General features: G+C 54.5%; 1 protein-coding gene across 1 annotated transcript in view; it reads left to right on the top strand.

Moving 5' to 3' along the window:
- Window positions 1–18553, top strand: part of rfc1 (replication factor C (activator 1) 1) — a 116820-nt gene extending 98267 nt beyond the window's left edge. The window contains exons 21-23 of the mRNA XM_045214648.1: window positions 255–468; window positions 675–854; window positions 17995–18553. Of these exons, the coding sequence (XP_045070583.1) occupies window positions 255–468; window positions 675–854; window positions 17995–18096 (496 nt within the window). The 3' untranslated portion in view covers window positions 18097–18553. The remainder of the gene's footprint in view (window positions 1–254; window positions 469–674; window positions 855–17994) is intronic.
- Window positions 18554–19122: the final 569 nt, after the last annotated feature.

Here is a 19122-nt window from a genome sequence, read left to right on the forward strand (position 1 = left end):
TCCTCTCCCCCCTCTCTCCCCTCCTCCTCTCTCCCCCCTCTCTCCCTCCTCCTCTCCCCCTCTCTCCCCTCCTCCTCTCTCCCCCCTCTCTCCCCTCCTCCTCTCTCCCCCCTCTCTCCCTCCTCCTCTCCCCCTTCTCCTATCTCTTCCCCCCTCCTCCTCTCTCCCCCCCTCCTCCTCTCCCCTCCTCTTTCCTCCCCCCTCCTCTCATCTCCCCCCCTACCCCCATCTCCCCCCTCCTCTCCATCCTTCAGGACATTAAGTAGCAGACAGGCAGTGAGCCTGGACTACCTGCCCTACCTCCGCATGGCCCTGTTGTGTCCTCTCCAGAGGCAGGGGGCGGAGGGGGCTGGTCAGGCCGTCCAGCTGTTAGATGACTACCACCTGGTCAGAGAGGATGTGGACAGCCTCATGGAGATCAGCCTCTGGGGGGGGCAGCCTGACCCCTATGCTAAACTAGACCCCAAGGTCAGAGGAGACGGGGGGGGAGGGGTGGGGGGCTGACCCCTATGCTAAAATAGACCCCAAGGTCAGAGGGGACGGGATTAGGGGTGGGGGCGAGGGTGGGCAGCCTGACCTGACCTGACCCCTATGATAAACTTGACCAGAGCCCTATTATAATAATAATCCCAATCTGTGATTGTAATAATGGTATTAATCTAATCTGTGCCCAGGTGAAGTCAGCGTTCACGAGGGCCTATAACCGTGAGACCCACCTGACACCCTACTCCCTCCAACCAATCAAGAAGGGCCGTCGTGGCGGGGGAGCGGAGGCGGAGCTGGGAGGAGAGGGGCGAGAGGAACAGGCTGAGGAAGAGGAGGAGGAAGGTGTTGCAGCTGACGCCATGATCAAAGTAAGGAGGAACACACTTCTAGACAGTGTATATATATATATATATATATCCCCCCACTTCTCTTACATTTTTTTTTTTCCCAACTTATTTTTTAGAAGAAATTGGGAATTATTTAAAGGTCAGCTGCCCCTTTAGAACCAACTTCTCTGGTTTTAAACGGCCAATGTGGCATCGATATGAGTCAGAAACATTCATTCTAGTGTCGAAATGTACTGTACCACTGCACACACACACACACACACACACACACACACACACACACACACACACACACTTATATATACAGATAACTTTCAAAATAAAGGAAACACTTGAGTAAAGGGTTCTGGCAGCTCTGTGGTGTGGGGTGCAGTTTCCTGGCATGGTTTGGGTCCACTCAGCCCCTTAGAGGACATGGGGAAACGCCAGTAAACACACAGACATTCTGAGGGATCACCTTCGACCTCTGGTGAATCATTTCTATCCTGATGGGAGTGGTCTCTTCCAGGATGTCAAATCAAAATCAAATCAAATTGTATTTGTCACGTGCGCCGAATACAACAGGTGTTGTAGACCTTACAGTGAAATGCTCACTGACAAGCCCCTTAACCAACAATGCAGTTTTAAGAAAGAATACCAAAACAAACAAAAAATCACACAAAAAAATACAATATAAAATAATACTAAATAAAAGTAACAAATAATTAAAGAGCAGCAGTAAAATAACAGTAGTGAGGCTATATACAGGGGGTAGCGGTACAGAGTCAATGGGAAATAACAGTAGGGAGGCTATATACAGGGGGTACCGGTACAGAGTCAATGGGAAATAACAGTAGGGAGGCTATATACAGGGGGTACCGGTACAGAGTCAATGGGAAATAACAGTAGGGAGGCTATATACAGGGGGTACCGGCACAGAGTCAATGGGAAATAACAGTAGGGAGGCTATATACAGGGGGTACCGGTACAGAGTCAATGGGAAATAACAGTAGGGAGGCTATATACAGGGGGTACCGGTACAGAGTCAATGGGAAATAACAGTAGGGAGGCTATATACAGGGGGTACCGGTACAGAGTCAATGGGAAATAACAGTAGGGAGGCTATATACAGGGGGTACCGGTACAGAGTCAATGGGAAATAACAGTAGGGAGGCTATATACAGGGGGGTACCGGTACCGAGTCAATGGGAAATAACAGTAGGGAGGCTATATACAGGGGGTACCGGTACAGAGTCAATGGGAAATAACAGTAGGGAGGCTATATACAGGGGGTACCGGTACCGAGTCAATGGGAAATAACAGTAGAGAGGCTATATACAGGGGGTACCGGTACAGAGTCAATGGGAAATAACAGTAGGGAGGCTATATACAGGGGGTACGGCACCGAGTCAATGGGAAATAACAGTAGAGAGGCTATATACAGGGGGTACCGGTACAGAGTCAATGGGAAATAACAGTAGGGAGGCTATATACAGGGGGGTACCGGTACAGAGTCAATGTGAAATAACAGTAGCGAGGCTGTATACAGGGGGTACCGGTACCTAGTCAATGGGAAATAACAGTAGCGAGGCTATATACAGGGGGTACCGGTACAGAGTCAATGTGAAATAACAGTAGGGAGGCTATATACAGGGGGTACCGGTACCTAGTCAATGGGAAATAACAGTAGCGAGGCTATATACAGGGGGTACCGGTACAGAGTCAATGTGAAATAACAGTAGTGAGGCTATATACAGGGGGTACCAGTACCTAGTCAATGGGAAATAACAGTAGCGAGGCTATATACAGGGGGTACCGGTACAGAGTCAATGTGAAATAACAGTAGGGAGGCTATATACAGGGGGTACCGGTACAGAGTCAATGGGAAATAACAGTAGGGAGGCTATATACAGGGGGTACCAGTACCTAGTCAATGGGAAATAACAGTAGCGAGGTTATATACAGGGGGTACCGGTACAGAGTCAATGGGAAATAACAGTAGGGAGGCTATATACAGGGGGTACCGGTACAGAGTCAATGGGAAATAACAGTAGCGAGGCTATATACAGGGGGTACCGGTACAGAGTCAATGGGAAATAACAGTAGGGAGGCTATATACAGGGGGTACCGGTACCGAGTCAATGGGAAATAACAGTAGAGAGGCTATATACAGGGGGTACCGGTACAGAGTCAATGGGAAATAACAGTAGGGAGGCTATATACAGGGGGTACCGGTACCGAGTCAATGGGAAATAACAGTAGAGAGGCTATATACAGGGGGTACCGGTACAGAGTCAATGGGAAATAACAGTAGGGAGGCTATATACAGGGGGGTACCGGTACAGAGTCAATGGGAAATAACAGTAGCGAGGCTGTATACAGGGGGTACCAGTACCTAGTCAATGGGAAATAACAGTAGGGAGGCTATATACAGGGGGTACCGGTACAGAGTCAATGGGAAATAACAGTAGGGAGGCTATATACAGGGGGTACCGGTACAGAGTCAATGGGAAATAACAGTAGCGAGGCTATATACAGGGGGTACCGGTACAGAGTCAATGGGAAATAACAGTAGGGAGGCTATATACAGGGGGTACCAGTACCGAGTCAATGGGAAATAACAGTAGAGAGGCTATATACAGGGGGTACCGGTACAGAGTCAATGGGAAATAACAGTAGGGAGGCTATATACAGGGGGTACCGGTACCGAGTCAATGGGAAATAACAGTAGAGAGGCTATATACAGGGGGTACCGGTACAGAGTCAATGGGAAATAACAGTAGGGAGGCTATATACAGGGGGGTACCGGTACAGAGTCAATGTGAAATAACAGTAGCGAGGCTGTATACAGGGGGTACCGGTACAGAGTCAATGGGAAATAACAGTAGGGAGGCTATATACAGGGGGTACCGGTACAGAGTCAATGGGAAATAACAGTAGGGAGGCTATATACAGGGGGTACCGGTACAGAGTCAATGGGAAATAACAGTAGGGAGGCTATATACAGGGGGTACCAGTACAGAGTCAATGTGAAATAACAGTAGGGAGGCTATATACAGGGGGTACCAGTACCTAGTCAATGGGAAATAACAGTAGCGAGGCTATATACAGGGGGTACCAGTACAGAGTCAATGGGAAATAACAGTAGGGAGGCTATATACAGGGGGTACCGGTACAGAGTCAATGTGAAATAACAGTAGGGAGGCTATATACAGGGGGTACCGGTACAGAGTCAATGGGAAATAACAGTAGGGAGGCTATATACAGGGGGTACCAGTACCTAGTCAATGGGAAATAACAGTAGCGAGGCTATATACAGGGGGTACCGGTACAGAGTCAATGTGAAATAACAGTAGGGAGGCTATATACAGGGGGTACCGGTACCTAGTCAATGGGAAATAACAGTAGCGAGGCTATATACAGGGGGTACCGGTACAGAGTCAATGTGAAATAACAGTAGGGAGGCTATATACAGGGGGTACCGGTACCTAGTCAATGGGAAATAACAGTAGCGAGGCTATATACAGGGGGTACCGGTACAGAGTCAATGTGAAATAACAGTAGTGAGGCTATATACAGGGGGTACCAGTACCTAGTCAATGGGAAATAACAGTAGCGAGGCTATATACAGGGGGTACCGGTACAGAGTCAATGTGAAATAACAGTAGGGAGGCTGTATACAGGGGGTACCGGTACAGAGTCAATGGGAAATAACAGTAGGGAGGCTATATACAGGGGGTACCGGTACAGAGTCAATGGGAAATAACAGTAGGGAGGCTATATACAGGGGGTACCGGTACAGAGTCAATGGGAAATAACAGTAGGGAGGCTATATACAGGGGGTACCGGTACAGAGTCAATGGGAAATAACAGTAGCGAGGCTATATACAGGGGGTACCGGTACAGAGTCAATGGGAAATAACAGTAGGGAGGCTATATACAGGGGGTACCGGTACAGAGTCAATGGGAAATAACAGTAGCGAGGCTATATACAGGGGGTACCGGTACAGAGTCAATGGGAAATAACAGTAGGGAGGCTATATACAGGGGGTACCGGTACCGAGTCAATGGGAAATAACAGTAGAGAGGCTATATACAGGGGGGTACCGGTACAGAGTCAATGGGAAATAACAGTAGGGAGGCTATATACAGGGGGTACCGGTACCGAGTCAATGGGAAATAACAGTAGAGAGGCTATATACAGGGGGTACCGGTACAGAGTCAATGGGAAATAACAGTAGGGAGGCTATATACAGGGGGGTACCGGTACAGAGTCAATGTGAAATAACAGTAGCGAGGCTGTATACAGGGGGTACCGGTACAGAGTCAATGGGAAATAACAGTAGGGAGGCTATATACAGGGGGTACCGGTACAGAGTCAATGGGAAATAACAGTAGAGAGGCTATATACAGGGGGTACCGGTACAGAGTCAATGGGAAATAACAGTAGGGAGGCTATATACAGGGGGTACCGGTACAGAGTCAATGGGAAATAACAGTAGAGAGGCTATATACAGGGGGTACCGGTACAGAGTCAATGGGAAATAACAGTAGGGAGGCTATATACAGGGGGTACCGGTACCGAGTCAATGTGCGGGGGCACCGGTTAGTCGAGGTAATTGGGGTAATATGTACATGTAGGTAGAGTTATTAAAGTGACTATGCATAGAAAATAAACAGAGAGTAGCAGCAGCGTAAAAGAGGGGGTGGGGGGGAACAGTGCAAATAGTCCAGGGAGCCATTTGATTAGATGTTCTTGAGTCTTATGGCTTGGGGGTAGAAGCTGTTAAGAAGCCTCTTGGACCTAGACTTGGCGCTCCGGTACCGCTTGCCGTGCGGTAGCAGAGAGAACAGTCTATGACCAGGGTGGCTGGAGTCTTTGACCGTTTGTAGGGGCTTCCTCTGACACCGCCTGGTATAGAGGTCCTGGATGGCAGGGAGCTCGGCCCCAGTGATGTACTGGTATAGAGGTCCTGGATGGCAGGAAGCTCGGCCCCAGTGATGTACTGGTATAGAGGTCAGGAAGCTCGGCCCCAGTGATGTACTGGTATAGAGGTCCTGGATGGCAGGAAGCTCGGCCCCAGTGATGTACTGGTATAGAGGTCCTGGATGGCAGGAAGCTCGGCCCCAGTGATGTACTGGTATAGAGGTCCTGGATGGCAGGGAGCTCGGCCCCAGTGATGTACTGGTATAGAGGTCAGGAAGCTCGGCCCCAGTGATGTACTGGTATAGAGGTCAGGAAGCTCGGCCCCAGTGATGTACTGGTATAGAGGTCCTGGATGGCAGGAAGCTCGGCCCCAGTGATGTACTGGTATAGAGGTCCTGGATGGCAGGAAGCTCGGCCCCAGTGATGTACTGGTATAGAGGTCCTGGATGGCAGGAAGCTCGGCCCCAGTGATGTACTGGTATAGAGGTCAGGAAGCTCGGCCCCAGTGATGTACTGGTATAGAGGTCCTGGATGGCAGGAAGCTCGGCCCCAGTGATGTACTGGTATAGAGGTCCTGGATGGCAGGAAGCTCGGTCCCAGTGATGTACTGGTATAGAGGTCCTGGATGGCAGGAAGCTCGGCCCCAGTGATGTACTGGTATAGAGGTCCTGGATGGCAGGAAGCTCGGCCCCAGTGATGTACTGGTATAGAGGTCCTGGATGGCAGGAAGCTCGGCCCCAGTGATGTACTGGTATAGAGGTCCTGGATGGCAGGAAGCTCGGCCCCAGTGATGTACTGGTATAGAGGTCAGGAAGCTCGGCCCCAGTGATGTACTGGTATAGAGGTCCTGGATGGCAGGGAGCTCGGTCCCAGTGATGTACTGGTATAGAGGTCCTGGATGGCAGGAAGCTCGGCCCCAGTGATGTACTGGTATAGAGGTCCTGGATGGCAGGAAGCTCGGCCCCAGTGATGTACTGGTATAGAGGTCAGGAAGCTCGGCCCCAGTGATGTACTGGTATAGAGGTCCTGGATGGCAGGAAGCTCGGCCCCAGTGATGTACTGGGCTGTCCTGGTATAGAGGTCCTGGATGGCAGGGAGCTCGGCCCCAGTGATGTACTGGTATAGAGGTCCTGGATGGCAGGAAGCTCGGCCCCAGTGATGTACTGGTATAGAGGTCCTGGATGGCAGGAAGCTCGGCCCCAGTGATGTACTGGTATAGAGGTCCTGGATGGCAGGAAGCTCGGCCCCAGTGATGTCCTGGTATAGAGGTCCTGGATGGCAGGGAGCTCGGCCCCAGTGATGTACTGGTATAGAGGTCAGGAAGCTCGGTCCCAGTGATGTACTGGTATAGAGGTCAGGAAGCTCGGCCCCAGTGATGTACTGGTATAGAGGTCCTGGATGGCAGGAAGCTCGGCCCCAGTGATGTACTGGTATAGAGGTCCTGGATGGCAGGAAGCTCGGCCCCAGTGATGTACTGGTATAGAGGTCCTGGATGGCAGGAAGCTCGGCCCCAGTGATGTACTGGTATAGAGGTCCTGGATGGCAGGAAGCTCGGCCCCAGTGATGTACTGGTATAGAGGTCAGGAAGCTCGGCCCCAGTGATGTACTGGTATAGAGGTCCTGGATGGCAGGAAGCTCGGCCCCAGTGATGTACTGGTATAGAGGTCCTGGATGGCAGGGAGCTCGGCCCCAGTGATGTACTGGTATAGAGGTCAGGAAGCTCGGCCCCAGTGATGTACTGGTATAGAGGTCAGGAAGCTCGGCCCCAGTGATGTACTGGTATAGAGGTCAGGAAGCTCGGCCCCAGTGATGTACTGGTATAGAGGTCAGGAAGCTCGGCCCCAGTGATGTACTGGTATAGAGGTCAGGAAGCTCGGCCCCAGTGATGTACTGGGCTGTCCTGGTATAGAGGTCCTGGATGGCAGGAAGCTCGGTCCCAGTGATGTACTGGTATAGATGTCCTGGATGGCAGGGAGCTCGGCCCCAGTGATGTACTGGTATAGATGTCCTGGATGGCAGGGAGCTCGGTCCCAGTGATGTACTGGTATAGAGGTCCTGGATGGCAGGAAGCTCGGCCCCAGTGATGTACTGGGCTGTCCTGGTATAGAGGTCCTGGATGGCAGGGAGCTCGGCCCCAGTGATGTACTGGGCTGTCCTGGTATAGAGGTCCTGGATGGCAGGGGAGCTCGGCCCCAGTGATGTACTGGGCTGTCCTGGTATAGAGGTCCTGGATGGCAGGAAGCTCGGCCCCAGTGATGTACTGGGCTGTCCTGGTATAGAGGTCCTGGATGGCAGGAAGCTCGGTCCCAGTGATGTACTGGTATAGAGGTCCTGGATGGCAGGAAGCTCGGCCCCAGTGATGTACTGGGCTGTCCTGGTATAGAGGTCCTGGATGGCAGGGAGCTCGGCCCCAGTGATGTACTGGGCTGTCCTGGTATAGAGGTCCTGGATGGCAGGAAGCTCGGCCCCAGTGATGTACTGGGCTGTCCTGGTATAGAGGTCCTGGATGGCAGGAAGCTCGGCCCCAGTGATGTACTGGGCTGTCCTGGTATAGAGGTCCTGGATGGCAGGGAGCTCGGCCCCAGTGATGTACTGGGCTGTCCTGGTATAGAGGTCCTGGATGGCAGGGAGCTCGGCCCCAGTGATGTACTGGGCTGTCCTGGTATAGATGTCCTGGATGGCAGGGAGCTCGGCCCCAGTGATGTACTGGGCTGTCCTGGTATAGAGGTCCTGGACGGCAGGGAGCTCGGCCCCAGTGATGTACTGGGCTGTCCTGGTATAGAGGTCCTGGATGGCAGGGAGCTAGGCCCCAGTGATGTACTGGGCTGTCCTGGTATAGAGGTCCTGGATGGCAGGGAGCTCGGCCCCAGTGATGTACTGGTATAGAGGTCCTGGATGGCAGGAAGCTCGGCCCCAGTGATGTACTGGTATAGAGGTCCTGGATGGCAGGAAGCTCGGCCCCAGTGATGTACTGGTATAGAGGTCCTGGATGGCAGGGAGCTCGGCCCCAGTGATGTACTGGTATAGAGGTCCTGGATGGCAGGAAGCTCGGCCCCAGTGATGTACTGGTATAGAGGTCCTGGATGGCAGGAAGCTCGGCCCCAGTGATGTACTGGTATAGAGGTCAGGAAGCTCGGTCCCAGTGATGTACTGGTATAGAGGTCAGGAAGCTCGGCCCCAGTGATGTACTGGTATAGAGGTCCTGGATGGCAGGAAGCTCGGCCCCAGTGATGTACTGGTATAGAGGTCCTGGATGGCAGGAAGCTCGGCCCCAGTGATGTACTGGTATAGAGGTCCTGGATGGCAGGAAGCTCGGCCCCAGTGATGTACTGGTATAGAGGTCCTGGATGGCAGGAAGCTCGGCCCCAGTGATGTACTGGTATAGAGGTCAGGAAGCTCGGCCCCAGTGATGTACTGGTATAGAGGTCCTGGATGGCAGGAAGCTCGGCCCCAGTGATGTACTGGTATAGAGGTCCTGGATGGCAGGGAGCTCGGCCCCAGTGATGTACTGGTATAGAGGTCAGGAAGCTCGGCCCCAGTGATGTACTGGTATAGAGGTCAGGAAGCTCGGCCCCAGTGATGTACTGGTATAGAGGTCAGGAAGCTCGGCCCCAGTGATGTACTGGTATAGAGGTCAGGAAGCTCGGCCCCAGTGATGTACTGGTATAGAGGTCAGGAAGCTCGGCCCCAGTGATGTACTGGGCTGTCCTGGTATAGAGGTCCTGGATGGCAGGAAGCTCGGTCCCAGTGATGTACTGGTATAGATGTCCTGGATGGCAGGGAGCTCGGCCCCAGTGATGTACTGGTATAGATGTCCTGGATGGCAGGGAGCTCGGTCCCAGTGATGTACTGGTATAGAGGTCCTGGATGGCAGGGAGCTCGGCCCCAGTGATGTACTGGGCTGTCCTGGTATAGAGGTCCTGGATGGCAGGGAGCTCGGCCCCAGTGATGTACTGGGCTGTCCTGGTATAGAGGTCCTGGATGGCAGGGAGCTCGGCCCCAGTGATGTACTGGGCTGTCCTGGTATAGAGGTCCTGGATGGCAGGAAGCTCGGCCCCAGTGATGTACTGGGCTGTCCTGGTATAGAGGTCCTGGATGGCAGGAAGCTCGGTCCCAGTGATGTACTGGTATAGAGGTCCTGGATGGCAGGAAGCTCGGCCCCAGTGATGTACTGGGCTGTCCTGGTATAGAGGTCCTGGATGGCAGGGGAGCTCGGCCCCAGTGATGTACTGGGCTGTCCTGGTATAGAGGTCCTGGATGGCAGGAAGCTCGGCCCCAGTGATGTACTGGGCTGTCCTGGTATAGAGGTCCTGGATGGCAGGAAGCTCGGCCCCAGTGATGTACTGGGCTGTCCTGGTATAGAGGTCCTGGATGGCAGGGAGCTCGGCCCCAGTGATGTACTGGGCTGTCCTGGTATAGAGGTCCTGGATGGCAGGGGAGCTCGGCCCCAGTGATGTACTGGGCTGTCCTGGTATAGATGTCCTGGATGGCAGGGAGCTCGGCCCCAGTGATGTACTGGGCTGTCCTGGTATAGAGGTCCTGGACGGCAGGGAGCTCGGCCCCAGTGATGTACTGGGCTGTCCTGGTATAGAGGTCCTGGATGGCAGGGAGCTAGGCCCCAGTGATGTACTGGGCTGTCCTGGTATAGAGGTCCTGGATGGCAGGGAGCTCGGCCCCAGTGATGTACTGGTATAGAGGTCCTGGATGGCAGGAAGCTCGGCCCCAGTGATGTACTGGTATAGAGGTCCTGGATGGCAGGAAGCTCGGCCCCAGTGATGTACTGGTATAGAGGTCCTGGATGGCAGGGAGCTCGGCCCCAGTGATGTACTGGTATAGAGGTCCTGGATGGCAGGAAGCTCGGCCCCAGTGATGTACTGGTATAGAGGTCCTGGATGGCAGGAAGCTCGGCCCCAGTGATGTACTGGTATAGAGGTCAGGAAGCTCGGCCCCAGTGATGTACTGGTATAGAGGTCCTGGATGGCAGGGAGCTCGGCCCCAGTGATGTACTGGTATAGAGGTCAGGAAGCTCGGCCCCAGTGATGTACTGGGCTGTCCTGGTATAGAGGTCCTGGATGGCAGGGAGCTCGGTCCCAGTGATGTACTGGTATAGAGGTCCTGGATGGCAGGGAGCTCGGCCCCAGTGATGTACTGGTATAGAGGTCAGGAAGCTCGGCCCCAGTGATGTACTGGGCTGTCCTGGTATAGAGGTCCTGGATGGCAGGGAGCTCGGCCCCAGTGATGTACTGGGCTGTCCTGGTATAGAGGTCCTGGATGGCAGGGAGCTCGGCCCCAGTGATGTACTGGGCTGTCCTGGTATAGAGGTCCTGGATGGCAGGGAGCTCGGTCCCAGTGATGTACTGGGCTGTCCTGGTATAGAGGTCCTGGATGGCAGGGAGCTCGGCCCCAGTGATGTACTGGGCTGTCCTGGTATAGAGGTCCTGGATGGCAGGGAGCTCGGTCCCAGTGATGTACTGGTATAGAGGTCCTGGATGGCAGGGAGCTCGGCCCCAGTGATGTACTGGTATAGAGGTCCTGGATGGCAGGAAGCTCGGCCCCAGTGATGTACTGGTATAGAGGTCCTGGATGGCAGGGAGCTCGGCCCCAGTGATGTACTGGTATAGAGGTCAGGAAGCTCGGCCCCAGTGATGTACTGGTATAGAGGTCCTGGATGGCAGGGAGCTCGGCCCCAGTGATGTACTGGGCTGTACTGGTATAGAGGTCCTGGATGGCAGGAAGCTCGGCCCCAGTGATGTCCTGGTATAGAGGTCCTGGATGGCAGGAAGCTCGGCCCCAGTGATGTACTGGTATAGAGGTCCTGGATGGCAGGAAGCTCGGCCCCAGTGATGTACTGGTATAGAGGTCCTGGATGGCAGGGAGCTCGGCCCCAGTGATGTACTGGTATAGAGGTCAGGAAGCTCGGCCCCAGTGATGTACTGGGCTGTCCTGGTATAGAGGTCCTGGATGGCAGGGAGCTCGGCCCCAGTGATGTACTGGGCTGTCCTGGTATAGAGGTCCTGGATGGCAGGGAGCTCGGCCCCAGTGATGTACTGGGCTGTCCTGGTATAGAGGTCCTGGATGGCAGGGGAGCTCGGCCCCAGTGATGTACTGGGCTGTCCTGGTATAGAGGTCCTGGATGGCAGGGGAGCTCGGCCCCAGTGATGTACTGGGCTGTCCTGGTATAGAGGTCCTGGATGGCAGGGGAGCTCGGCCCCAGTGATGTACTGGGCTGTCCTGGTATAGAGGTCCTGGATGGCAGGGGAGCTCGGCCCCAGTGATGTACTGGGCTGTCCTGGTATAGATGTCCTGGATGGCAGGGAGCTCGGCCCCAGTGATGTACTGGGCTGTCCTGGTATAGATGTCCTGGAGGGCAGGAAGCTCGGCCCCAGTGATGTACTGGTATAGAGGTCCTGGATGGCAGGGAGCTCGGCCCCAGTGATGTACTGGTATAGAGGTCCTGGATGGCAGGAAGCTCGGTCCCAGTGATGTACTGGTATAGAGGTCCTGGACGGCAGGGAGCTCGGCCCCAGTGATGTACTGGTATAGATGTCCTGGATGGCAGGGAGCTCGGCCCCAGTGATGTACTGGTATAGAGGTCCTGGATGGCAGGAAGCTCGGCCCCAGTGATGTACTGGGCTGTCCTGGTATAGAGGTCCTGGATGGCAGGGAGCTCGGCCCCAGTGATGTACTGGGCTGTCCTGGTATAGAGGTCCTGGATGGCAGGGGAGCTCGGCCCCAGTGATGTACTGGGCTGCCCTGGTATAGAGGTCCTGGATGGCAGGGAGCTCGGCCCCAGTGATGTACTGGGCTGTCCTGGTATAGAGGTCCTGGATGGCAGGGAGCTCGGCCCCAGTGATGTACTGGGCTGTCCTGGTATAGAGGTCCTGGATGGCAGGGAGCTCAGCCCCAGTGATGTACTGGGCTGTCCTGGTATAGAGGTCCTGGACGGCAGGGAGCTCGGCCCCAGTGATGTACTGGGCTGTCCTGGTATAGAGGTCCTGGATGGCAGGGAGCTCGGCCCCAGTGATTTACTGGGCTGTCCTGGTATAAAGGTCCTGGATGGCAGGGAGCTCGGCCCCAGTGATGTACTGGGCTGTCCTGGTATAGAGGTCCTGGATGGCAGGGAGCTCGGCCCCAGTGATGTACTGGGCTGTCCTGGTATAGAGGTCCTGGATGGCAGGAAGCTCGGCCCCAGTGATGTACTGGTATAGAGGTCAGGAAGCTCGGCCCCAGTGATGTACTGGTATAGAGGTCCTGGATGGCAGGGAGCTCGGCCCCAGTGATGTACTGGTATAGAGGTCAGGAAGCTCGGCCCCAGTGATGTACTGGTATAGAGGTCCTGGATGGCAGGGAGCTCGGTCCCAGTGATGTACTGGGCTGTCCTGGTATAGAGGTCCTGGATGGCAGGGAGCTCTGCCCCAGTGATGTACTGGGCTGTCCTGGTATAGAGGTCCTGGATGGCAGGAAGCTCGGCCCCAGTGATGTACTGGTATAGAGGTCAGGAAGCTCGGCCCCAGTGATGTACTGGTATAGAGGTCCTGGATGGCAGGGGAGCTCGGCCCCAGTGATGTACTGGTATAGAGGTCAGGAAGCTCGGCCCCAGTGATGTACTGGTATAGAGGTCCTGGATGGCAGGAAGCTCGGCCCCAGTGATGTACTGGTATAGAGGTCCTGGATGGCAGGGAGCTCGGCCCCAGTGATGTACTGGTATAGAGGTCCTGGATGGCAGGAAGCTCGGCCCCAGTGATGTACTGGTATAGAGGTCCTGGATGGCAGGAAGCTCGGCCCCAGTGATGTACTGGGCTGTCCTGGTATAGAGGTCCTGGATGGCAGGAAGCTCGGCCCCAGTGATGTACTGGTATAGAGGTCCTGGATGGCAGGAAGCTCGGCCCCAGTGATGTACTGGGCTGTCCTGGTATAGAGGTCCTGGATGGCAGGAAGCTCGGCCCCAGTGATGTACTGGTATAGAGGTCAGGAAGCTCGGCCCCAGTGATGTACTGGTATAGAGGTCCTGGATGGCAGGGAGCTCGGCCCCAGTGATGTACTGGTATAGAGGTCAGGAAGCTCGGCCCCAGTGATGTACTGGTATAGAGGTCCTGGATGGCAGGAAGCTCGGCCCCAGTGATGTACTGGTATAGAGGTCCTGGATGGCAGGGAGCTCGGCCCCAGTGATGTACTGGTATAGAGGTCCTGGATGGCAGGAAGCTCGGCCCCAGTGATGTACTGGTATAGAGGTCCTGGATGGCAGGAAGCTCGGCCCCAGTGATGTACTGGGCTGTCCTGGTATAGAGGTCCTGGATGGCAGGAAGCTCGGCCCCAGTGATGTACTGGTATAGAGGTCCTGGATGGCAGGAAGCTCGGCCCCAGTGATGTACTGGGCTGTCCTGGTATAGAGGTCCTGGATGGCAGGAAGCTCGGCCCCAGTGATGTACTGGGCTGTCCTGGTATAGAGGTCCTGGATGGCAGGAAGCTCGGCCCCAGTGATGTACTGGGCTGTCCTGGTATAGAGGTCCTGGATGGCAGGGAGCTCGGCCCCAGTGATGTACTGGTATAGAGGTCCTGGATGGCAGGAAGCTCGGCCCCAGTGATGTACTGGGCTGTCCTGGTATAGAGGTCCTGGACGGCAGGGAGCTCGGCCCCAGTGATGTACTGGGCTGTCCTGGTATAGAGGTCCTGGATGGCAGGGAGCTCGGCCCCAGTGATGTACTGGGCTGTCCTGGTATAGAGGTCCTGGATGGCAGGGAGCTCTGCCCCAGTGATGTACTGGGCTGTCCTGGTATAGAGGTCCTGGACGGCAGGGGAGCTCGGCCCCAGTGATGTACTGGGCTGTCCTGGTATAGAGGTCCTGGATGGCAGGGGAGCTCGGCCCCAGTGATGTACTGGGCTGTCCTGGTATAGAGGTCCTGGATGGCAGGGAGCTCGGCCCCAGTGATGTACTGGGCTGTCCTGGTATAGAGGTCCTGGATGGCAGGAAGCTCGGTCCCAGTGATGTACTGGGCTGTCCTGGTATAGATGTCCTGGATGGCAGGGAGCTCGGCCCCAGTGATGTACTGGGCTGTCCTGGTATAGAGGTCCTGGATGGCAGGGAGCTCGGCCCCAGGAATGTACTGGGCTGTCCTGGTATAGAGGTCCTGGATGGCAGGGAGCTCGGCCCCAGTGATGTACTGGGCTGTCCTGGTATAGAGGTCCTGGATGGCAGGAAGCTCGGTCCCAGTGATGTACTGGTATAGAGGTCCTGGATGGCAGGAAGCTCGGCCCCAGTGATGTACTGGTATAGAGGTCCTGGATGGCAGGAAGCTCGGTCCCAGTGATGTACTGGTATAGAGGTCCTGGATGGCAGGAAGCTCGGCCCCAGTGATGTACTGGTATAGAGGTCCTGGATGGCAGGAAGCTCGGCCCCAGTGATGTACTGGTATAGAGGTCCTGGATGGCAGGAAGCTCGGCCCCAGTGATGTACTGGGCTGTCCTGGTATAGAGGTCCTGGATGGCAGGGAGCTCGGCCCCAGTGATGTACTGGTATAGAGGTCCTGGATGGCAGGAAGCTCGGCCCCAGTGATGTACTGGTATAGAGGTCCTGGATGGCAGGGAGCTCGGCCCCAGTGATGTACTGGTATAGAGGTCAGGAAGCTCGGTCCCAGTGATGTACTGGTATAGAGGTCCTGGATGGCAGGAAGCTCGGCCCCAGTGATGTACTGGTATAGATGTCCTGGATGGCAGGGAGCTCGGTCCCAGTGATGTACTGGTATAGAGGTCAGGAAGCTCGGCCCCAGTGATGTACTGGTATAGAGGTCCTGGATGGCAGGAAGCTCGGCCCCAGTGATGTACTGGTATAGAGGTCCTGGATGGCAGGGAGCTCGGTCCCAGTGATGTACTGGTATAGAGGTCAGGAAGCTCGGCCCCAGTGATGTACTGGTATAGAGGTCCTGGATGGCAGGGAGCTCGGTCCCAGTGATGTACTGGTATAGAGGTCCTGGATGGCAGGAAGCTCGGCCCCAGTGATGTACTGGTATAGAGGTCCTGGATGGCAGGGAGCTCGGTCCCAGTGATGTACTGGTATAGAGGTCCTGGATGGCAGGAAGCTCGGCCCCAGTGATGTACTGGTATAGAGGTCCTGGATGGCAGGAAGCTCGGCCCCAGTGATGTACTGGTATAGAGGTCCTGGATGGCAGGGAGCTCGGTCCCAGTGATGTACTGGTATAGAGGTCAGGAAGCTCGGCCCCAGTGATGTACTGGTATAGAGGTCCTGGATGGCAGGGAGCTCGGTCCCAGTGATGTACTGGTATAGAGGTCCTGGATGGCAGGGAGCTCGGTCCCAGTGATGTACTGGTATAGAGGTCCTGGATGGCAGGAAGCTCGGCCCCAGTGATGTACTGGTATAGAGGTCCTGGATGGCAGGAAGCTCGGCCCCAGTGATGTACTGGTATAGAGGTCAGGAAGCTCGGCCCCAGTGATGTACTGGTATAGAGGTCCTGGATGGCAGGGAGCTCGGCCCCAGTGATGTACTGGGCCGTACGAGGGGGAATGACCCCATCCACAGGGAATGAGCGGTCCCTGAATGGTGGGAGATTCTGGAGTGGCACAGACACTTGTAGAATCTATGCCAAGGCGCATTGAAGCTGTTCTGGCTCGTGGAGGCCCAATGCCCTGTTAAGACACTTCATGTTGGGGTCTCCTTTATTTTGGCAGTTACCTGTAGATATACACACACAACCACACACACACACACACACACACACACACACACACACACACACACACACACGTGTACAAACACAACACACACACACACACACACACACACACACAACACACACACGTGTACAAACACAACACACACACACACACACACACACACACACACACACACACACACACACACACACACACACGTGTACAAACACAACACACACACACACACACAACACAACACACACACACACACACACAACACACACACGTGTACAAACACAACACAACACACACACACACACACACACACACACACACACACGTGTACAAACACAACACACACACACACACACACAACACAACACACACACACACACACACACACACACACACACAACACACACACGTGTACAAACACAACACAACACACACACACACACACACACACACACACACGTTTATGCACACACATGCTCGTTCTGAAAGATGAACAATCCATTCCTTGACCTGAATATAGAACTGGTGATGTAGAACACACTGGTGAATCAGATAATCACTTTTCTCTCTTCCTGTTTCTCCCTCCCCCCTCCCTCCTGTTTCTCTCTCCCCCCTCCCTCCTGTTTCTCTCTCCCCCCCTCCCTCCTGTTTCTCTCTCCCCCTTCCCCCCTGTTTCTCCCTCCCCCTCCCCGTTTCTCCCTCCCCTTGTTTCTCCCTCCCCCCTGTTTCTCCCTTCTCCCTCCCCCCTGTTTCCCCCCTCCCCTGTTTCTCCCTCCCCCTGTTTCTCCCTCCCCCCTCCTCCCTGTTTCTCCCGCCCCCGTTTCCCCCTCCCTCCTGTTTCTCCCTCCCCCTCCCTCCTGTTTCTCCAACCCCCTCCCCCCTGTTTCTCCCGCCCCCCCTCCCTCCTGTTTCTCTCTCCCCCTCCCTCCTGTTTCTCCAACCCCCCTCCCCCTGTTTCTCCCGCCCCCTCCCTCCTGTTTCTCTCCCCCCTCCCCCCTGTTTCTCCCTCCCCCCCTCCCTCCTGTTTCTCTCTCCCCCTCCCTCCTGTTTCTCCAACCCCCCTCCCCCTGTTTCTCCCGCCCCCCTCCCTCCTGTTTCTCTCTCCCCCCTCCCCCCTGTTTCTCCCTCCCCCTCCCTCCTGTTTCTCTCTCCCCCTCCCTCCTGTTTCTCCAACCCCCTCCCCCTGTTTCTCCCGCCCCCTCCCTCCTGTTTCTCTCCCCCCCTCCCCCTGTTTCTCCCTCCCCCTCCCTCCTGTTTCTCTCTCCCCCTCCCTCCTGTTTCTCTCTCCCCCTCCCTCCTGTTTCTCCAACCCCCCTCCCCCTGTTTCTCCCTCCCCTTGTTTCTCCCTCCCCCCTCCTCCCTGTTTCTCCCTCCTCCCTCCCCCCTGTTTCCCCCTCCCCCTGTACCTCCCTCCCCTTGTTTCTCCCTCCCCCCTCCTCCCTGTTTCTCCCTCCTCCCTCCCCCCCTGTTTCCCCCTCCCCCTGTACCTCCCTCCCCCTGTTTCTCCCTCCCCCTGTTTCCCTCTCCCCCCTCCTCCCTGTTTCTCCCGCCCCTCTCCTCTCCCCTCCACAGCAGAAGAAGGCCAAACCCTCCAAGGAGCCCAAAAAGGAGAAGGCAACAGCCGGGGATTCTGGGAAGGGAAAGGGCAAAGGCAAGGGCAAAGCCAGGAAGTGACCCCTAACCTCTGACCCTTGACCTCTGACCATGAGACAACTAAAGTAGTGCACTATGTAGGGAATAGGGTGCCCTTTGGGACACAATAGTATCTACTATCTACTATCCCTATATCATATTAGCGCTGTGGGTTTGGAAGGTCTGTATGTCTGAATGATAACTGTGTGTGTGTGTGTGTGTGTGTGTGTGTGTGTGTGTGTGTGTGTGGAGTGATGGCCCAGTAAATCTGTGTGACATGTAAATATGTACCTTGTAGGATAAAGATGCTGTTTCACCGGAGAGACCTCACCTTTCTAGTCTAACTACAGTTAAGCACTTCTGACTGATGGACCAGAGAATGGCAGAAATGTTTATATTTTGTAAAGATTTGAGCTGATAATAGACAACTGAATACTGGTATTGTGGCGCGACGTGGTTTCTTTCTGTGTTTATGGTTGAAATACAGTCTCTTGATCTACGTGGGGAAGATATTTTTGTTAAAATCATAAATTAGTGGAGATATACAGTAGCAGTCAAAAGTTTGGCCACACCTACTCATTCAAGGGTTTTTCTTTATTTGTACTATTTTTTACATTGTAGAATAATAGTGAAGACATCAAAACTATGAAATAACACATATGGAATCATGTTGTAACCAAAAAAGTGTTAAACAATCAAAATATATTTTATATCTGAGATTCTTCAAAGTAGCCACCCTTTGCCTTGATGACAGCTTTGCACACTCTTGGCATTCTCTCAACCAGCTTCACCTGGAATGCTTTTCCAACAGTCTTGAAGGAGTTCCCACATATGCTGAGCACTTGTTGGCTGCTTTTCCTTCACTCTGCGGTCCGAGTCATCCCAAACCATCTCAATTGGGTTGAGGTCGGGTGATTGTGGATATGTGTTATTGCATAGTTTTGATGTCTTCACTATTATTCTACAATGTAAAACAATTAATAAAAACCCTGGAATGAGTAGGTGTGTCCAAACTTTTGACTGGGTCCTCTGTAGCTCAATTGGTAGAGCATGGCGCTTGTAACGCCA

Source organism: Coregonus clupeaformis, unplaced genomic scaffold (genome assembly GCF_020615455.1).
Source record: "Coregonus clupeaformis isolate EN_2021a unplaced genomic scaffold, ASM2061545v1 scaf0292, whole genome shotgun sequence".
Taxonomy (NCBI): domain Eukaryota; kingdom Metazoa; phylum Chordata; class Actinopteri; order Salmoniformes; family Salmonidae; genus Coregonus; species Coregonus clupeaformis.